Source organism: Pseudopipra pipra, chromosome 2, assembly GCF_036250125.1.
Source record: "Pseudopipra pipra isolate bDixPip1 chromosome 2, bDixPip1.hap1, whole genome shotgun sequence".
NCBI lineage: Eukaryota > Metazoa > Chordata > Aves > Passeriformes > Pipridae > Pseudopipra > Pseudopipra pipra.
In genome coordinates this window covers 119,376,900-119,392,246 of record NC_087550.1, presented here as the reverse complement: position 1 = coordinate 119,392,246, position 15,347 = coordinate 119,376,900, and the positions used below count along the sequence as shown (strand labels likewise).

Genomic DNA, 15,347 nt, shown 5'->3' with positions numbered 1-15,347 from the left:
CTAGTTCCCAATCGATTGTGAGCAACTCCCAGTCATCCCTTTATCTCCAGGTGAGGTTTTCAGCCCAGGTGAGGTAATTTCTGTATCAGAAACAGTGTGGCCAGCAGGACTGTGTAAGTGATTTTGTGCCCCTGTGCTGGTACTGCTGAGGGACCTCCAGAGCTGTGTCCAGTTCTGGGCCCTCACAAGAGAGACACTGAGGGGCTGGAGCGTGTGCAGGGAAGGGAACGGAGCTGGGAAGGGGCTGGAGCAGCAGGAGGGGCTGAGGGAGCTGAGGGGGCTCAGCCTGGAGAAAAGGAGGCTCAGGGGGGACCTTCTGGCTCTGCAACCCCCTGACAGGAGGGGGGAGCCGGGGGGGGTCGGGCTCTGCTGCCAGGGAACAAGGGACAGGAGGAGAGGGAACGGCCTCCAGCTGTGCCAGGGGAGGCTCAGGTGGGCCAGGAGGAGGAATTTCCTGCTGGAAAGGGTGGTGAGGCCTTGGCAGGGGCTGCCCAGGGAGGTTTGGAGTGCCCAGCCCTGGAGGTGTCCCAGGAAGGCCTGGCCGTGGGTGCTCTGGGCTGGGTCCGAGCCCGTCCCGCCCGGGCGGTTCCCCCGCACTGACCGGTCCCGTCCCGTGTCCGGATCCATTTCCACGTCACGTTCCACCCGACGGGCCCCGTGACGTCACACGCACGTGACGTCGCTGCCGCCCCTGGCCCCGCCCCCGGGTTAACCCGCGCCGCGCGTGCTCCGCGGCCTCTTTCGGCCCGCGCGCGCCAAGATGGCGGACACGCAGGTGGGCGCTGAGGGGGCTCCCCCGGGACCCCCCGGCACGGCCCGGGGACACCCCCCGGGGACACCCCCCGGGGCCCACACCGGCCAGCGGGGCGCGGGGGAGGCGGCCTCGGCCGGAGACGGGCGGCGGGAGCGGCGCGCGGGGGGGGTTCGGCCCTGGGGTTTTGTGGCGGACACCGAGGGAGAGTCTCGGGGTTTGGGGTGGGGCGGGAGAGGGACCCGTGCCCCGGGGCTGGGAGTGGGAGAGGGGGGTCCCGGTGCTTGGAGTTTTGGGGTGGGGGCGACGGATGGCTGGTCCTGGGGTGGCGGGGAAGGGTCCCGTGCCCCGCGGGTTTGGGAGGGGAGGGAGTTTCGGTGCCCCGGGGTTTTGGGAGCCGGGGGGAGGCGATGGGCCCGTGTCCCCGGGATGGAGGGACGAAGGGGGCGGAACCTCGGTGCCCCACTGCTTTGGGGTGGGGTTCCCGTGCCCCGGGGCTGAGGGAGATCTTGGTGCTCCCCGGGGTTTTATGGGGTGGGTCTTGGTGACTCGGGGTTTGGAGAAGGGGGAGGGAGGGTCCCGGTGCCTCGAGGGTTTGGGGGAGGGCACGAGGCCCGGTGCCCCGGGGTTGTGTGAGGTCTCTGTTCCCCCGGCGCCTTTTGGGGGCGGGGGAGGCCTCAGTGCCCCGGGGCCAGGGCCGGCCCCACGCCGGTGCTGAGGGTGCCACAGCCCGGTGCTGAGGGTGTCACAGCCCGGTGCTGAGGGTGTCACAGCCCGGTGCTGAGGGTGTCACAGCCCGGTGCTGAGGGTGTCACAGCCCGGTGCCCGGGTCCCGTTCCCGGCCCCACGCTGACCCCACCCCGCCCCCTGCAGACGGAACGCGCGTACCAGAAGCAGCCGACGATCTTCCAGAACAAAAAGCGGGTGCTGCTGGGCGAAGGCGGCAAGGAGAAGTTGCCTCGCTACTACCGCAACGTGGGGCTGGGCTTCAAGACCCCCAAGGAGGTGAGGGGGCCCTGGGCAGGGCCTGTGTGACCCCCAGCTGTGCCCCCAGGAGGGCCCTGCCCAGGGCAGGCATGGCACTTGGGAAGGGGCAGTGGTGGTGCTGGTGAGAGCCAGTCTTCTCCAGGGCTATTCCCACCTGGACCACTCCATGATTCCTTGCTGCAATGAGTGTCCTCTGAGCTCCGGTGTCACCTGAACCGTGTCCACTCACCTGGCACCCACCTGTCCTTGCAGGCCATCGAGGGCACCTACATCGACAAGAAGTGTCCGTTCACTGGGAATGTCTCTATCCGAGGCCGCATCCTCTCAGGTGAGATGGGACATGCCCGAGGGAATCCCAGGGGAGTCCTGGGGCAGGTAACCAGCCAGGGCCCCTGAGGTCCCTGGGGCAGGAAACCTGCCCAAGTGCCCGTCCCCGCCCTGGTCCTGGAGCCGCAAATGATGCCGATCTCACGATGGTCTGCCGAGCCCACCGCGGGCCTGACGACGCTGCCACTTGGCTTCACTGATGCAGGTGACAGGACCAGGTGCTGGCAGGGACCCCCCGGGTGTGCTGTACCTGGGGGGCAGGTGTTGCTCTAGGGCAGGAGCAGGTGGTGCAGGAAGCATTAGAGAGTGTGTTGGAAGGGCTTCAAAAAGAGCCATAATTGGGTTTGTGACAGAAATGGGGAGGGCGTGGCCTGGCAGGGAGGGAGTAGCTGCCCTGTGGCCTGGCAGGACACTGAGCACCCCAGAGGGAGGCTGGGGTTTGGGATTCAGGTAAACATGGAGGAATACCCGTGCCTGTCCCCCGTGGCCCAGGTGTGGTGACCAAGATGAAGATGCAGCGCACGATCGTGATCCGCCGCGATTACCTGCACTACATCCGCAAGTACAACCGCTTCGAGAAGCGCCACAAGAACATGTCTGTGCACCTGTCCCCCTGCTTCAGGTGTGTGCCCCTGTCCCTGTGCCCCTGTCCCCCTGCTTCAGGTGTGTGCCCCTGTCCCTGTGCCCCTGTCCCCCTGCTCCAGGGGTGTGCAGCTGTTCTTGTGTCTCTGTCCCCCTGCTCCAGGCGTGTGCAGCTGTCCCTGTGCCCCTGTCCCCCTGCTCCAGGGGTGTGCAGCTGTCCCTCTGTCCCTGTCCCCCTGCTCCAGGCGTGTGCAGCTGTCCCTGTGCCCCCGTCCCCATGTGTGGAGGTGTCCCTGGGCTGTGCCAGGTGTGCTGGGGTTGTCCCCATACCTGTCCACATTGACTGTGTGTGGTGCTGAACTCATACAAGCTGCAGTGAGGGCACACCTGGGTGGGACATAGGTGGGTTCATGGCCCAGCTCCTCACAGGAATCTGCTCCCAGGTGATGATGTCCAAACTCACGATGGTCTGCAGAGTCCCCCGGGTGAGGGGCTGCTGACAACGCCACTGGCATGTGCTGAACCATGGGGCAGGTTCTGGGCAGTACCTGTGGGAGCTCTGTGCTCCCTCCTGGGGAGAACAGCCAGGTTTGGGGTTCTGAGGGACAGGGGAGCCCGGGAGCCCCTGACCCCCCGGTGTCCTTGCAGGGACGTGCAGATCGGGGACATCGTGACGGTGGGCGAGTGCCGCCCGCTCAGCAAGACCGTGCGCTTCAACGTGCTCAAGGTGACCAAGGCCGCGGGCACCAAGAAGCAGTTCCAGAAGTTCTGACACCTGTGGGGAGAGGTGGGGGAGGAATAAACATTGGGAACGTGGAGTTACCTGTGTGTGATCCAAAATGAGTCCTGGGGGGTGCACAGCTCCTGGGAGCTCACGGGGCTGGGGTGGGCTCGGGGTGTGGTGCTGGGAGCCCAGGCACAGCACAAGGCAGAAGGGGACACGCTCCAGCTGCTCCTGTCACCTCCTGGTGTGTCACAGTGAGTTCTCGGCCCAGCACTGGTTTGTGCTGGGTCGTGTCCCCACTCCCAGTGCCACTGCAGCAGGTGAAGGGCCTGGGGCCAGCTCCGGTGGTGTCACCTTCACCTGGGCCAGCTCTGGTGGAACGAGACGAGCTTCAATGTCCCTCCCAACGCAAACTGTTCCATGATTCCATGACCTCTGGGTGCCTCCAGCTGCTGCAGGTGAGCCCCACACCTTTGGCCACAGGCTGCAGCTCAGGGGGTTGAGCTGTAGCCGTGCTTTGTGCTCAGACTGTTGGAACAAACCTCGAGGTGTAAGGTAAGTCCATACAATTCCCAGTAAATTCAGACCTTCGAGGCTCAGGACATCTGTAACTTCCCTCCTGGCCCTGCCAGAGCCTCAGGACTGTCACAGGTTTGTGCTGGGAATTTGGGAGCAGCGGAGACTGCGGGACCTGGTGTACAGGGATAACAAGCAAGAGAGTCCCCAGTTGGTCAGGAGGCTCTTACTGGTTTCCCAGTGCCAGTGGGTGCCATGAGCACACTGGGATTCATCCACCAGTTACTTTATGACCGTGGGACGTCCCTTGGGAGGGGCTCACAGGGACCATTGGGTCCCTGCACCCAGACAGCCATCCTGGCCTCAGGGAGCATTTCCCCCTGGACAATGTCACTGCCCTGGGCACCAGCCTCCCCTGGCTGGGGTAGGAAGGGAGGAACATGTGGGGGCAGGAGAAAAGGGGGAAATGGGACAGGACATCCGTTAGCCATTCCCTGAGCACCTGTGTGGGCCCCCCAGCTCCTGAGCAGAGGGAGATGAGTCTCCCCAGCACAGTGCCCTTGAACCATCCCAGCATCAAACCACCCCCAAACCAGGATGATGCCACCAGCCCTGGGTATGTCCCGACAGCGGGAAGGACCATGGGAAGGACAAGCCCAAGCCCCACAGCCATCTCCTTCCTGAGCTGCTGTTGGACATGGCCCCTCCCCGGGACAGGGATGGAGCGGGGAGCAGTGGAGCATCCTGCACCCGGGGTACCTGGGTTACCTGAGCAGTGGAGTGTCCTGCACCCGGGGTACCTGGGTTACCTGAGCAGTGGAGTGTCCTGCACCCGGGTTACCTGAGCAGTGGAGTGTCCTGCACCCGGGGTACCTGGGTTACCTGAGCAGTGGAGTGTCCTGCACCCGGGTTACCTGAGCAGTGGAGTGTCCTGCACCCGGGTTACCTGGGTTACCTGAGCAGTGGAGTGTCCTGCACCCGGGTTACCTGGGTTACCTGAGCAGTGGAGTGTCCTGCACCCGGGTTACCTGGGTTACCTGGGTGTCCCGGTGGGGGTGGCAGCGGGTCCCACAAAGCTTGTTGGGTCCTGCTGTGGGATCTGCTCCTCTCCAGTGTTCCAGCTGCACCATCTGTTGGCACTGCTGGGGATGGGAGCGTTGACCTTGTGAAAACCACACTGATGGTGATTTCCATGACAGGGACTGTGCCCTGGGTTGTGCCAGATCCCATTCCCGGGGCTGTGCTGGGTCCTGTGCCCTGGGCTGTGACAGTGCCTATCTGGGCTGACCCTCCCCAGGGCCAAATGCTGCAGGTTTGGCTCTGGAGGCAGTGCTGGGGATGCTGGGAATGAGCCCCGACTCCAGTGCCGTGACAGGGACACGTTTATCCGGCTGTCAGACCAGGTGAATGGTGCTCAGGCTGCCTCGTGCAGCCTCCTATTCCTGTGGGAGGACCTCATCCTCATCCTCCCTGTCCCCCCTCTCCTCCCCTTCCCAGGACACTTTCCCAGGCTACCCTGGAGGTACTGGGGCCCCCTGGAAGCCCATCTGTGGCAGGGACAGCACATGGCCATGACTCCCCAAACCTCCAATACCCATTCCCTGGTGGATCCAGGACCCTGTCCAGGGGGACCCTGGGAGCCCCGTGGCACTGGGGGCTGTGCTGTTTCTCCACGTGGTTCCCATGGGGAAGCCCCCAGAGTCAGGATTGATCCACAGGCTGCTCAGAGCCTCCCCCCCCCACTTTAATGCCCAATTATTTGCTCCTTGGGAGATTATCCCAAGCCTTCATCCCAGTGATTAATCGTCCTCTTTCACTCCCTTAAGTAGATTTGTCCAGCTAATGGGCCTCTCCTGTGAATTATCCCAACAAGCCCATTTTTAGCACCAAACTGGGACTTTGTCAAGGTGTCTGAGCTGGGGGTGGCCTGTGTCTCCCCCCTCCCCAAGCCCCTGGGGGTCCAGCACAGAGACAGCTCCTGGTAAAAGATTTTCCTCAATCCCTTCCTAATCCCTTCCTGAGCCCTCCTGACGTGCTTAGAGCTACTGGATTTGGGGTTGTTTGGGGAAGTAGCTCCCAGCACTGGTGAGGGGAATGATTCGTGTCCCCTTGGGCCACACTGGGGATGGGGACCCTCATTTCCCACCTGTCCCAAGGCTCCTGGGTTTTGCTTCCTGCCAAAAGTTCACAGAAACCTGTGTCAGAGCCAAGAGACCAACCCCTTCCAGGGGTAGGAGTGGAGTGATTTGTCTTTTTTCTTCTTCTTTCCGGAGCAGGAGCCCCCAGGTCTGGGGCTGTGGGGACAGGAGGACCCCCTGGCACAGGAGAGCCAGCCTGGCATGATCCATGGCCCTGGGAGCTGGTGGCTGTTCCGTGGCCCTGCCTCTGTCCCTCAGCCAACCCTGACTCCCCAGCAAAGTGGAACAAACGCTGCCAATTCCATTAATTGAGGGTTCACTTCATCAGCCTCATCCCCATCCAGCTCTCTCAAGGTCGGTGCTTGTCAGACAAAGTGTGGAATGCACTCTCCTGTTGGACAGCTCAGTTATTCCAATTGCACTTGTTCCAGTTGCTGGAGGGACTCCTTGTCCTCTCCCTGCACATGCCACTCTCAGACTGACCTTGGCACCTCCATTTCCAGTGGAAAGTTTCCAAATGCAGAAGCCTTTGTGGATCTGAGGGGCTCATGATTCCAGGGTGGGGCTGCCAATTCCAGCTTTCTCAAGGGTGGGAAGGGACCTTAAATCCTATCCAGTGCCACCCCCTGCCATGGGCAGGGACACCTTCCACCAGCCCAGGTTGCTCCAAGCCCTGTCCAACCTGGCCTTGGACACTTCCAGGGATCCAGGGGCAGCCACAGCTTCTCTGGGCAACCTGGGCCAGGGCCTCCCCACCCTCCCAGGGAAGGATTCCTTCCCAATATCCCATCTATCCCTGCCCTCTGGCAGTGGGAAGCCATTCCCCCTTGTCCTGTCCCTCCATCCCTTGTCCCCAGTCCCTCTCCAGCTCTCCTGGAGCCCCTTCAGGCCCTGCAAGGGGCTCTGAGGTGTCCCTGGAGCCTTCTCTTCTCCAGATGAACCCCCTCAGCTCTCCCAGCCTGGCTCCAGAGCAGAGGGGCTCCAGCCCTGGGAGCAGCTCCGTGGCCTCCTCTGGACTCCCTCCAGCAGCTCCATGTCCTTCCTGTGCTGGGGAAAACCCAAAAGATCCAGGGACTTACCCCTCTGCTCTTTCCAGGCTCCATTTGCCCCAAGGGCCCCCTTTGGCCAGGACCACCCCTTGGCCCCATGAGCTCTCTCTGGTGTCCCCTGCTCTGGAATTGTTTGAGGAAGGTTCTGGGGCTGGTTTGGATCCCCTGAGGCAGTTGCTTGTCAAAGCTTTCAGCTTGCCTGGCATCTGCCCACAGAGTTTTCACGGGTTTCCCTCTTCTGCAGGCACCTGCAGTATTTCGTTCCTCCCCCTGGTTTGGCTGTGGGGATTCCCCTCTGCCCTGCTTTGGCCATCCAAGTAGGAGTCTGCCTTGGCCACCACCTTCCCACTCCACATCCTGGTACTTCTCTGTCCTGTCAGTGAGGATTCCTTCTCCTGGGACGGAGAATCCAAATCCCCACGGGTGCTGCTGGATTGGCTCTTTCCTCCAGCAGCTCCAGGAAAAATTACGTGTTAGGAAAAATTTCTTCACTGAAAGGGTGGTGAGGCCTTGGCAGGGGCTGCCCAGGGAGGTTTGGAGTGCCCAGCCCTGGAGGTGTCCCAGGAAGGACTGGCTGTGGCACTCAGTGCTCTGGGCTGGGGGACAAGGTGGGGATGGGGCACAGGGTGGACTTGATGATCCCTAAATGACTCTGGGATTTCTGGTGTCCAAATCCAGGTTGTGTCTCCAGTTCTGAGCTCCTGAGTTTCTGCTCCTGGAGCCACCCAGCACCCCCAGCCTTGTCCCTGCCTGTGCCCCCACCCCCTGGCTGGGCAGCTGCTGCTGTGAGCTGTCCCTGACCTCCCCAGGCCGGAGCACCAGCCTGTGCAATGCATTATTTCTTGAGGAATTCAATTTACAGACTCAATTCAGTCCCTGATCTGCAGCCGTGGGGACGCTGCCGGCTCGGCTCCTGCTCGCCCTGGGGTTTCTCGGTATCGGTGTCCTCGGGGCTCCTTTGTTGGGTTCCTGGGAGACCTTCCCTGTGCTCTCCCGAAGGCCCCTCGTCCCTCCCGCAGCCCCTGGGCCGTGCTGCTGACGCACACGGGGTGTCCCTCCTCCTGCGCCTCCGGGAGATGCTCCATCCCCTGTCTGAGGGTCTCTCGAGGACACCCCGTCCCACGCTCCCAAACCTGTGGTTACCCCAGTGCTGGTGTCACCCCACGCTCCAGTGGGAAGCTCCCGCTCATCTCTGTCCTCCCGTGGCTTGTCCAGAGTCGCCCTTTGGGATCTGAACAATTCAATAACCTGCAAAGCTGGAAGTCCCATAACTCACACAGTGCTTGAAATTTGGGCTTGAGGGGGCTTGGAGCACCCTGGCCCAGTGAGGGTGTCCCTGCCCATGGCAGGGGGTGTGGAGTGGGGTGAGCCTTAAGGTCCCTTCCAACCCAAACCATTCCATGGTTCTGTGATCTGATGATCAGAACACTTCGGGTGCCATCGTGGAAATTGTTAAATCTTCCTGAGGCAGACAGGGGACAATATCCATCATCTGGGGACAATATCTGTCATCTGGGGACAGGATCCATCATTTCCTGGGGACAATATCTGTGAGCTCCTGGGGACAACATCCATCATCTCTCTGGGATTGCTGAAGACTTTGCAGGGTCAGGTCCTCGAGGAGTTTTTCCATTAGCCCACAGCGTCCCGCTCCATCCAACAGGGACTCGGCCCTTCAGGATGTGGCAAGGCCTGCTGAGGTCCCTGTGAGCTCTTCATTCATTATCAGACCATGGCATAGAGCACGTTGGCTCCAGCCAAGCCTCTTTCCAACCCCATTCTCCAGTGGATGGACCCTGAGGGCAGCACCTGAACCTGCCCCCAGCCTGTGTGTGCACAGGGACCCCGGTCCCAATTTCACCTCCAGGCTCTTAACTGCCAGCCTGTGACAGTGACAATGTGCTGGGTCCCTGCTAGAGCTGCTTCCCAGCAGGAAATTCCAGCCCCCTGGCCTGGGCTGTCGCTTTTCAGCCCCATCCCATACCACAGCATTGCCCCGTGGTCAGTCAGAGTCTCCCTCACACCCTTTTTTTCCCAGAATTTGGCCAGGCTGTTTGTCCTGCTCCCTCTCCAGCCCAGTGGGGACAGTTCAGTGCAGCTCTGGGAGCTCAGGGATCGATGGTGCTGCAGGATCCTTATGGGATGAGACATGGAGCGATGGATGTTCTGGCACAACCTGGGAGAGAAACAAGCTTTTGGGTCCTGTGCGGGGCAGGGGGCTGCTGCCAGGGCTGCCACAGCCCTCTGCCTCTCCCCAGAGCAGGGCAGGCAGAAGGACCCTCCCAGAATGGAGATGTGCTTGGAAAATTCCCCGGGCCCGAGAGCAGTACAGGGAGAACCAGCATGGTCCCTACATGGGGACCTGTGGGTGCCACCAGGCTTTTCAAGGTGTGCCAGCCCCTGCCCAGGTACCCAGCAGGGTTTGATGTCCCTCAGGGCAGCCCCAGGGTCTGACTGCTCCCTGCCAGGGATCTCTGTCCCCGTCTGTGCCACATTCCTGTGACACCCCAGCCTCCCGAGGGGCTTCTCCTTGTGTGGGGCAGAGCAGCCCCATCCCCATGTGCACCCCTCCTGTGCTGGGGCAGAGCAGCCCCATCCCCACGTGCACCCCTCCCTGTGCTGGGGCAGAGCAGCCCCATCCCCACGTGCACCCCTCCCTGTGCTGGGGCAGAGCAGCCCCATCCCCATGTGCACCCCTCCCTGTGCTCTGGGACTCCCAGGGCACCTGGTCCAGCCCCAGGAGCCCCATTCCACCTGTCCCACCTGGAGGGTCCCAGTGCCAGGCAGGAGCTCCCACCTGCAGCTGGGGCAGCCTGGAGCTGGCAGCTGGAGAGGTTCCCATGGTGGAATTGCTGTTTATCCAAGCTCTAGGAAGCTGCTGCCCATCCCCTGACCCAGGCAGCTGGGAGGGCTGTCACCACAGCCTGAGTCAGGCATGTAATTACCTGTCATTATATGTAATTCTATGTGATTTTTCGCCATTTTTGGTGCGTGGTGACAACATTTGCTGTGGTGGATTCAGCCCCTGCTGAGTTGACGTTTCCCCAGTGTCTGTGCTCAGGGGCCTTCCCCTGGGAATTCCTCACCTTGCTGTGGCTCTGCCTACAGACCTTCCCATTCCCCTCACCCTGCTGTCACCACACATGCCCACCTCCACATGTGGATGTGGCACCTGGGGACAAGGACTTGGTGGCCTTGGCAGTGCTGGGGAATGGTTGGACTCGATGGCCTCAGAGGGTACTTGGCAAGGTGCTGGTGGGTCAAAGGTTGGACTCAGTGACCCTGGAGGTCTTTTCCAAGCTCAGTGATTCCAGGGTGTCCCATGTGGCAGAGCAGCAGCTCCTGCAGCCGCTGCCCGGGGGCAGCTCTGCCCATCCCACACATCTATTTTGGAGGTCCTCTTACCTGAGCTGCCCTGCAACTCAGGATGGAGAGGGCAGTTAATGGAAATAATTAAGTAGCTAGATAATTAACTGCCTGCTGCTTCTGCCCAAGGCTGTTAGTTATCTAGTGTTTTAATTACTTAGCTATTTAGTTGTTGAGTTGTTTAGTTATTTAATTATTTAGCTATTCAGCAAATTAATTATTTAATTACTCAATTACTTATTTAATTATTTAGTTATTCTGCAAATTCATTATTTAATTCCTTAGTTATTTAATTATTTAGTTATTCAGTAAAGTCATTATTTAACCTCCATGAGCCCTGCAGTCCGTGTGTCACTGTTTCCATCCGAATTTCGCTTTTATCCCACAGATGTTCCGTTCTGGAAATCCCTCTCGGGGAAGGGGAGCTCTGTGGGCATCTCTGGCATCTCCCTCACTGCCCCCCCTGGAAACTCTGAGGCAGCAGTGGGAAATTCCTGCAGGTTTGTGGAGCCCGGGGGGGAGTTTCAGCTCCAGCCAACTCTGTCCCAGCTGCCCTCAGCATCCTCGTCCCTCTGTGCTGGGAACCCCCGTGGGGCCGCAGCCACATTCCCCTCCGGGGTGGTGGGAGGTGAGGGACGTTGGGGGTGTTCTGGGGGAACATCCCAGCCGTGTTTGCCCCGGTGGCAGGGAGCAGAGCAGCAGTGCAGGACTCTGCTGCCCTGCACGGGTGGGCAAACAGGCACCGGCCCCACCTGTGCCAGGGGAGGCTCAGGCTGGATACTGAGAACATTGGTGGAGTCCCCACCCTGGAGGGACTCACAGCCGTGGGGATGTGGCACCTGGGGATGTGGGGCAGTGGTGCCTTGGCAGTGCTGGGGGAACAGGGACTCCACAGTCTCAGATGTTCCTCCAACCCCAACAATTCCATGATTCCATCCTCTGCAGAGGGTCCCAGAGCACACCTGGCCTGGCCTTGATGCAGAAGGGGGGGATGACACCCTCAGGTTGGCCGTGCCCTGCACACCTGGTGCAGGTGATGCTCTGTCTGGGGAAGGGGCTCTGAGAGCAGAAACAGCAGCTCTTGAGCATCTGTGCTGCTGCTCCACATCCTGCTCTCTTGACCTCAGGAGTGTGGTGTTCACCACAGAGCTATTGTGGGCTGTTACACTGTGTTCCACAGCCCCGGGCTCTTTCTGGGAGAAAACACTTACAGGTTAAATATATCCCGAGGTTCTGTGGGTGAGGAGAGAAACACAAACCCACATGGTGGAGAAGATACGAGGGGGGACGTCCCAGTTCTGCTCCCTGGGATGGCAGAGCCTGGCCGTGGCTCTGGTGAGAGAGGCAGGAGGGACCCCCTGAGCCCATGTCTGGTGTGAACTGGCCCCAAATCTGCGAGAGAAGCAGAAGAAAAGCAAATAACCCTGTGAGGTTGGTGTGGAGCTGAGCTCTGCTGCTCTCCGATCTCTTGGGGGGGGTTAGTGGTCTGGTTTGAGGGTGAAAGGGGGAAGGACAAAGCCCAGTGCTGAGGACAGGGGTGGAGTCCCAAAGGAGGCTTTTGGGGAAGCCACTGCTGCCCTTTCCTGCTGGAATCTGCTCTGACACCAAACAACTCCCGCCCCCCTCCCCTCAGAGCTCTGCTCAGCCAGGACCCCTGTCTGTGGGGTCCCACAGCTCCCCTGTCCGTGGGGTCCCACAGCTCCCCTGTCTGTGGGGTCCCACAGCTCCCCTGTCTGTGGGGTCCCACAGCTCCCCTGTCTGTGGGGTCCCACAGCTCCCCTGTCTGTGGGGTCCCACAGCTCCCCCTGCAGCACTCACGGGGTTGGAGATGGGGGGGGTCTGTGGGACATGGGGCTGCCGGGGGGTCCCGAGCTCAGGGTCGGCAGGCCCCGGGGGTCACACGGGGAGCTGATGTCACCCAGACCCAGCTGGGGCAGTTCCCATGGTGGGGGGCTCAGCTCTGGTGGGCCCTGCCTGGTCCAGTCCAGAGCAGTGCCAGGGCTCTGTGCTCAGGTGCACCAAGGAGTGGGGGCACAGTCCCCCCGCCCGCTGCAGGCACTGGGAAGAAAAGAGCCTGTGGGTAAATAAAAATGATTTAAAAGCCCTGGGAACAATGGTGCAGCAGCTGTGGCTGCCCGGGTTGGGGTGGGAGCCGCGGGGCTGAGCCTGGGAAAGCAGCAGGTGAGGGGCTCAGGGCAGGGAGCAGGGCTGTGCCCACCCGTGCTGAGCTGTGCCCAGCTGTGCCACCCTCCTGTCAGGCTGTCCCTGTCACTCTTGTCACTGCCAGCCCCGGGGGGATGAGCAGCTCGGGGGATGATGGGGCAGTGAGTCATGGAAGGGTTTGAGTTGGGAGGGACCTTAAAGCCCATCCAGTCCCACCCCTGCCATGGCCAGGGACACCTTCCACTAGACCAGGTTGCTCCAAGTCCCATCCAACCTGGCCTGGGACACTTCAGGTCCATCTCTAGGGCTCTGCTGAAGCCAGACCCAGCTGCAGCCATGGTGCAAACGCCCCTTACCCTGAGGGGACGGTGAGGTCTCAGTGAGGGGCTGCCTCTGTACATGCCACGGACACCCCTCATGTCCTGGAGGACAGATGGGACTTGTGTCCCACTCTGTGCCAGGCTGCAGCACATCCTTGCCCTCTCTGCCCTGGTCCTTCTCCACAGCATCTGCCTGGACCCTCTTGGTGCCCCCCACACCAGCTGCCCAGTGCCTGTGGGGTCTGATCCTGCCACCTCCCCTGGCCCCTGGGTGATGCCACCACAGTCTCTGGGTGATGCCACCGGGAGCCCTGTGGAGCTGCTGGGCTGCAGGACCATTTCTTGCCTCACAGGGACCTCCAGAGTCACCCTCCCAAAGCCTCAGCACTTCTCCAGTCACACACGAGCCGTGCTGCCCGGTCTCACCTCTCCTGTGCAGGCTGGAGCACCCCAAGGAGCTCTGTGGGCTCCTCTTCCTCACACCAGCCCCAGAGAGCCCCTGTGAGTGCCCCAGCTCTGGGGACAGTAGGGGCAGCCCCCGTGTCCTGCTCCTCACAGTGACACCTCTATTTCTGGGACCCCATCCCTGCTCCTGGGCTCTGCTCAGCCCCAGCCAGGCCGGGTACCCCGAGGGTTCCTGCTGTGCCCCACAGAGCCTCCTGGAAACCAGCCCAAGGTGGGAAGTGTCCACAGCAGGGAGGAAACCTGGAGCTCCTTGTACAAGCCCCGTGTTAGGGGTGCAGAGCAGCACATCCTCCCTTCTGTAGAATCACAGAATCACCAAGCTTGGAAAAGATCCCCGAGGTCCCAGAGTCCAACCTGCAATGGAAAGATTTCCCCTACAGCTCCACTTGGCCAGGACAGGGTGGCTCAGTGCTGGCACCGGGACGGGGGAGCCGCTGCCCACCCTGGCAGGAGCCCAGCCCCCACCCGGGAGAGCTCAGAGCATCATCCAAACCCCTTCCTAAAGCCAGAGTGAGGGGAATCCAATCCAAATGCTGCAATTTGAGATGCACGAGGTGTCCGAGGAGAGATGATCCCGATGTTTTAGTGCTCTCACTCTTTGCCTGGCTCCTGTTGGACATTTCCACGGCTGCTGCAGCCGTGGTGGTGCCTGGTCAGAGAGCTGTTGCCTTTCTTGGATCCTGGATCCTTCTGCAAGACAGGACCTCCCTCCCCTGCTGCCTTCTGACCCCGGGAGCCATGGGGAGGCATTCCCTGTCTCTGGGGGAGGAGGGAGATGTGTCCCAGGGAAAAGGGAGGGCTGGGGTGGAGGGGCCAGGGCTGGGGTCAGTGTTGCTGGGGGGGCAGGGCACTGCTCAGAATTGTCTTCTCTGACAGTTTTGGACTTGATGATCTTAGGGGTCACAGAATCATGGAATCTCTGACTGATTTGGGTGGGAAGGGACTTAAAAGCTTATCCTGTTCCACCCCCTGCCATGGGCAGGGACACCTTCCACCAGCCCAGGTTGCTCCAAGCCCCGTCCAACCTGGCCTTGGACACTTCCAGGGATCCAGGGGCAGCCACAGCTTCTCTGGGCAACCTGGGCCAGGGCCTCCCCACCCTCATGATGGTACCCAGGTTCAGGGGGTTGAGGATTTTGGGGTGCAGGGCCACAGTGAGCTCTCCCCCTGCACAGCCCCTTGTCTCCTGTCCCCACCACGTGGGTGCCTCTGTCCCTCTCCTGCTCCACATCACTGGGGTTTAATCAGGAGCCAGTTCGTGGACAAAACTCCATTTTGTACCTTCTCTTTGAATTCCCCTGTTGCTGCAGACTCTGTGGTCCCAGCTGAGGAAGAAACACAACCGTTCTATTAAGAACTGGGTGAAAATCACATTAATTTAGTGTTAGTGGGGCTGAAGCTGAGTGCAGAGAAGATCACAGCCAAGGGAGCAGGTCAGAGCTCGGGCTGGGAGGGAACATTCCTCCTCCTGCTGCTGCTGCCCTGTCCTGGAGACACAGCAGTGTAGGAAAGGGGAAATACAGCAAATCTGGAGAGGGAGTGGCTGGAGGAGATGTTGCTTTGCCAGGGAGAGAGAGGTGGTTGTGTCCTCCCTCATTGCATAATCTGTCACATCAGATTTCTGGGAAAAAAACCCAAGTGTTTCACATGAAATAATGTTCCATGTCAGGGAAAGGTATTCTCATTGCTCTGTATGATGAGTTTACTCTTGCACTTGATTAGAAATATTTTAGGTAGTACAGTGTTTTGAAGAGCTGAAATAAATAACTGCCCAACCATTCCGGAATAAATGCAATTTATGGCTGGCCAGGTCACCCTTGGCTTTTGAACTGTGGGGTTTTTTTAAAAAATGTGACAGAGGATGTAACTTGGGGTGTTGTTTTTTAAGGGAGAAGCTTGGGAAGTGAATACAACTGGGTCTCCATATGTACCTGTGGGTGCTTGAACCAAATTAATTTA

General features: G+C 60.4%; 2 protein-coding genes and 2 non-coding genes across 5 annotated transcripts in view; 3 read left to right on the top strand and 1 right to left on the bottom strand.

Moving 5' to 3' along the window:
- The window catches only part of NUP98 (nucleoporin 98 and 96 precursor), a 209,302-nt gene that overhangs the window by 20,954 nt on the left and 173,001 nt on the right, over nt 1-15,347 (bottom strand). The gene's annotated exons all lie outside the window — the stretch shown is intronic.
- Nucleotides 654-3,465, top strand: RPS11 (ribosomal protein S11). Of its 2 annotated transcripts, none has more exons than XM_064647204.1 (5): nt 654-775; nt 1,625-1,756; nt 1,991-2,066; nt 2,558-2,728; nt 3,296-3,465. In XM_064647204.1, exons 1-5 carry the CDS (start codon nt 761-763, stop codon nt 3,319-3,321), a joined length of 420 nt encoding a protein of 139 aa, XP_064503274.1. In that variant the 5' UTR covers nt 654-760; the 3' UTR covers nt 3,322-3,465. The 2 variants fall into 2 exon arrangements, with proteins under 2 accessions (XP_064503274.1, XP_064503273.1); XM_064647203.1 differs by having other exon boundaries at nt 655-775; nt 2,558-2,687.
- Nucleotides 2,190-2,274, top strand: LOC135410544 (small nucleolar RNA SNORD35). Its single transcript, XR_010428733.1, has one exon. It is a non-coding gene; the product is annotated as a small nucleolar RNA SNORD35 (small nucleolar RNA).
- LOC135410543 (small nucleolar RNA SNORD35) lies at nt 3,089-3,178 on the top strand. The gene has a single exon (XR_010428732.1). It is a non-coding gene; the product is annotated as a small nucleolar RNA SNORD35 (small nucleolar RNA).

Bases quoted from the DNA above. Each gene is read 5' to 3' on its own strand.
- RPS11 (XM_064647203.1), top strand. The intron at 2,067-2,557 runs GTGAGATGGGAC...CCCGTGGCCCAG, and splicing joins CCGAGGCCGCATCCTCTCAG to GTGTGGTGACCAAGATGAAG. The intron at 2,688-3,295 runs GTGTGTGCCCCT...GTGTCCTTGCAG, and splicing joins CACCTGTCCCCCTGCTTCAG to GGACGTGCAGATCGGGGACA.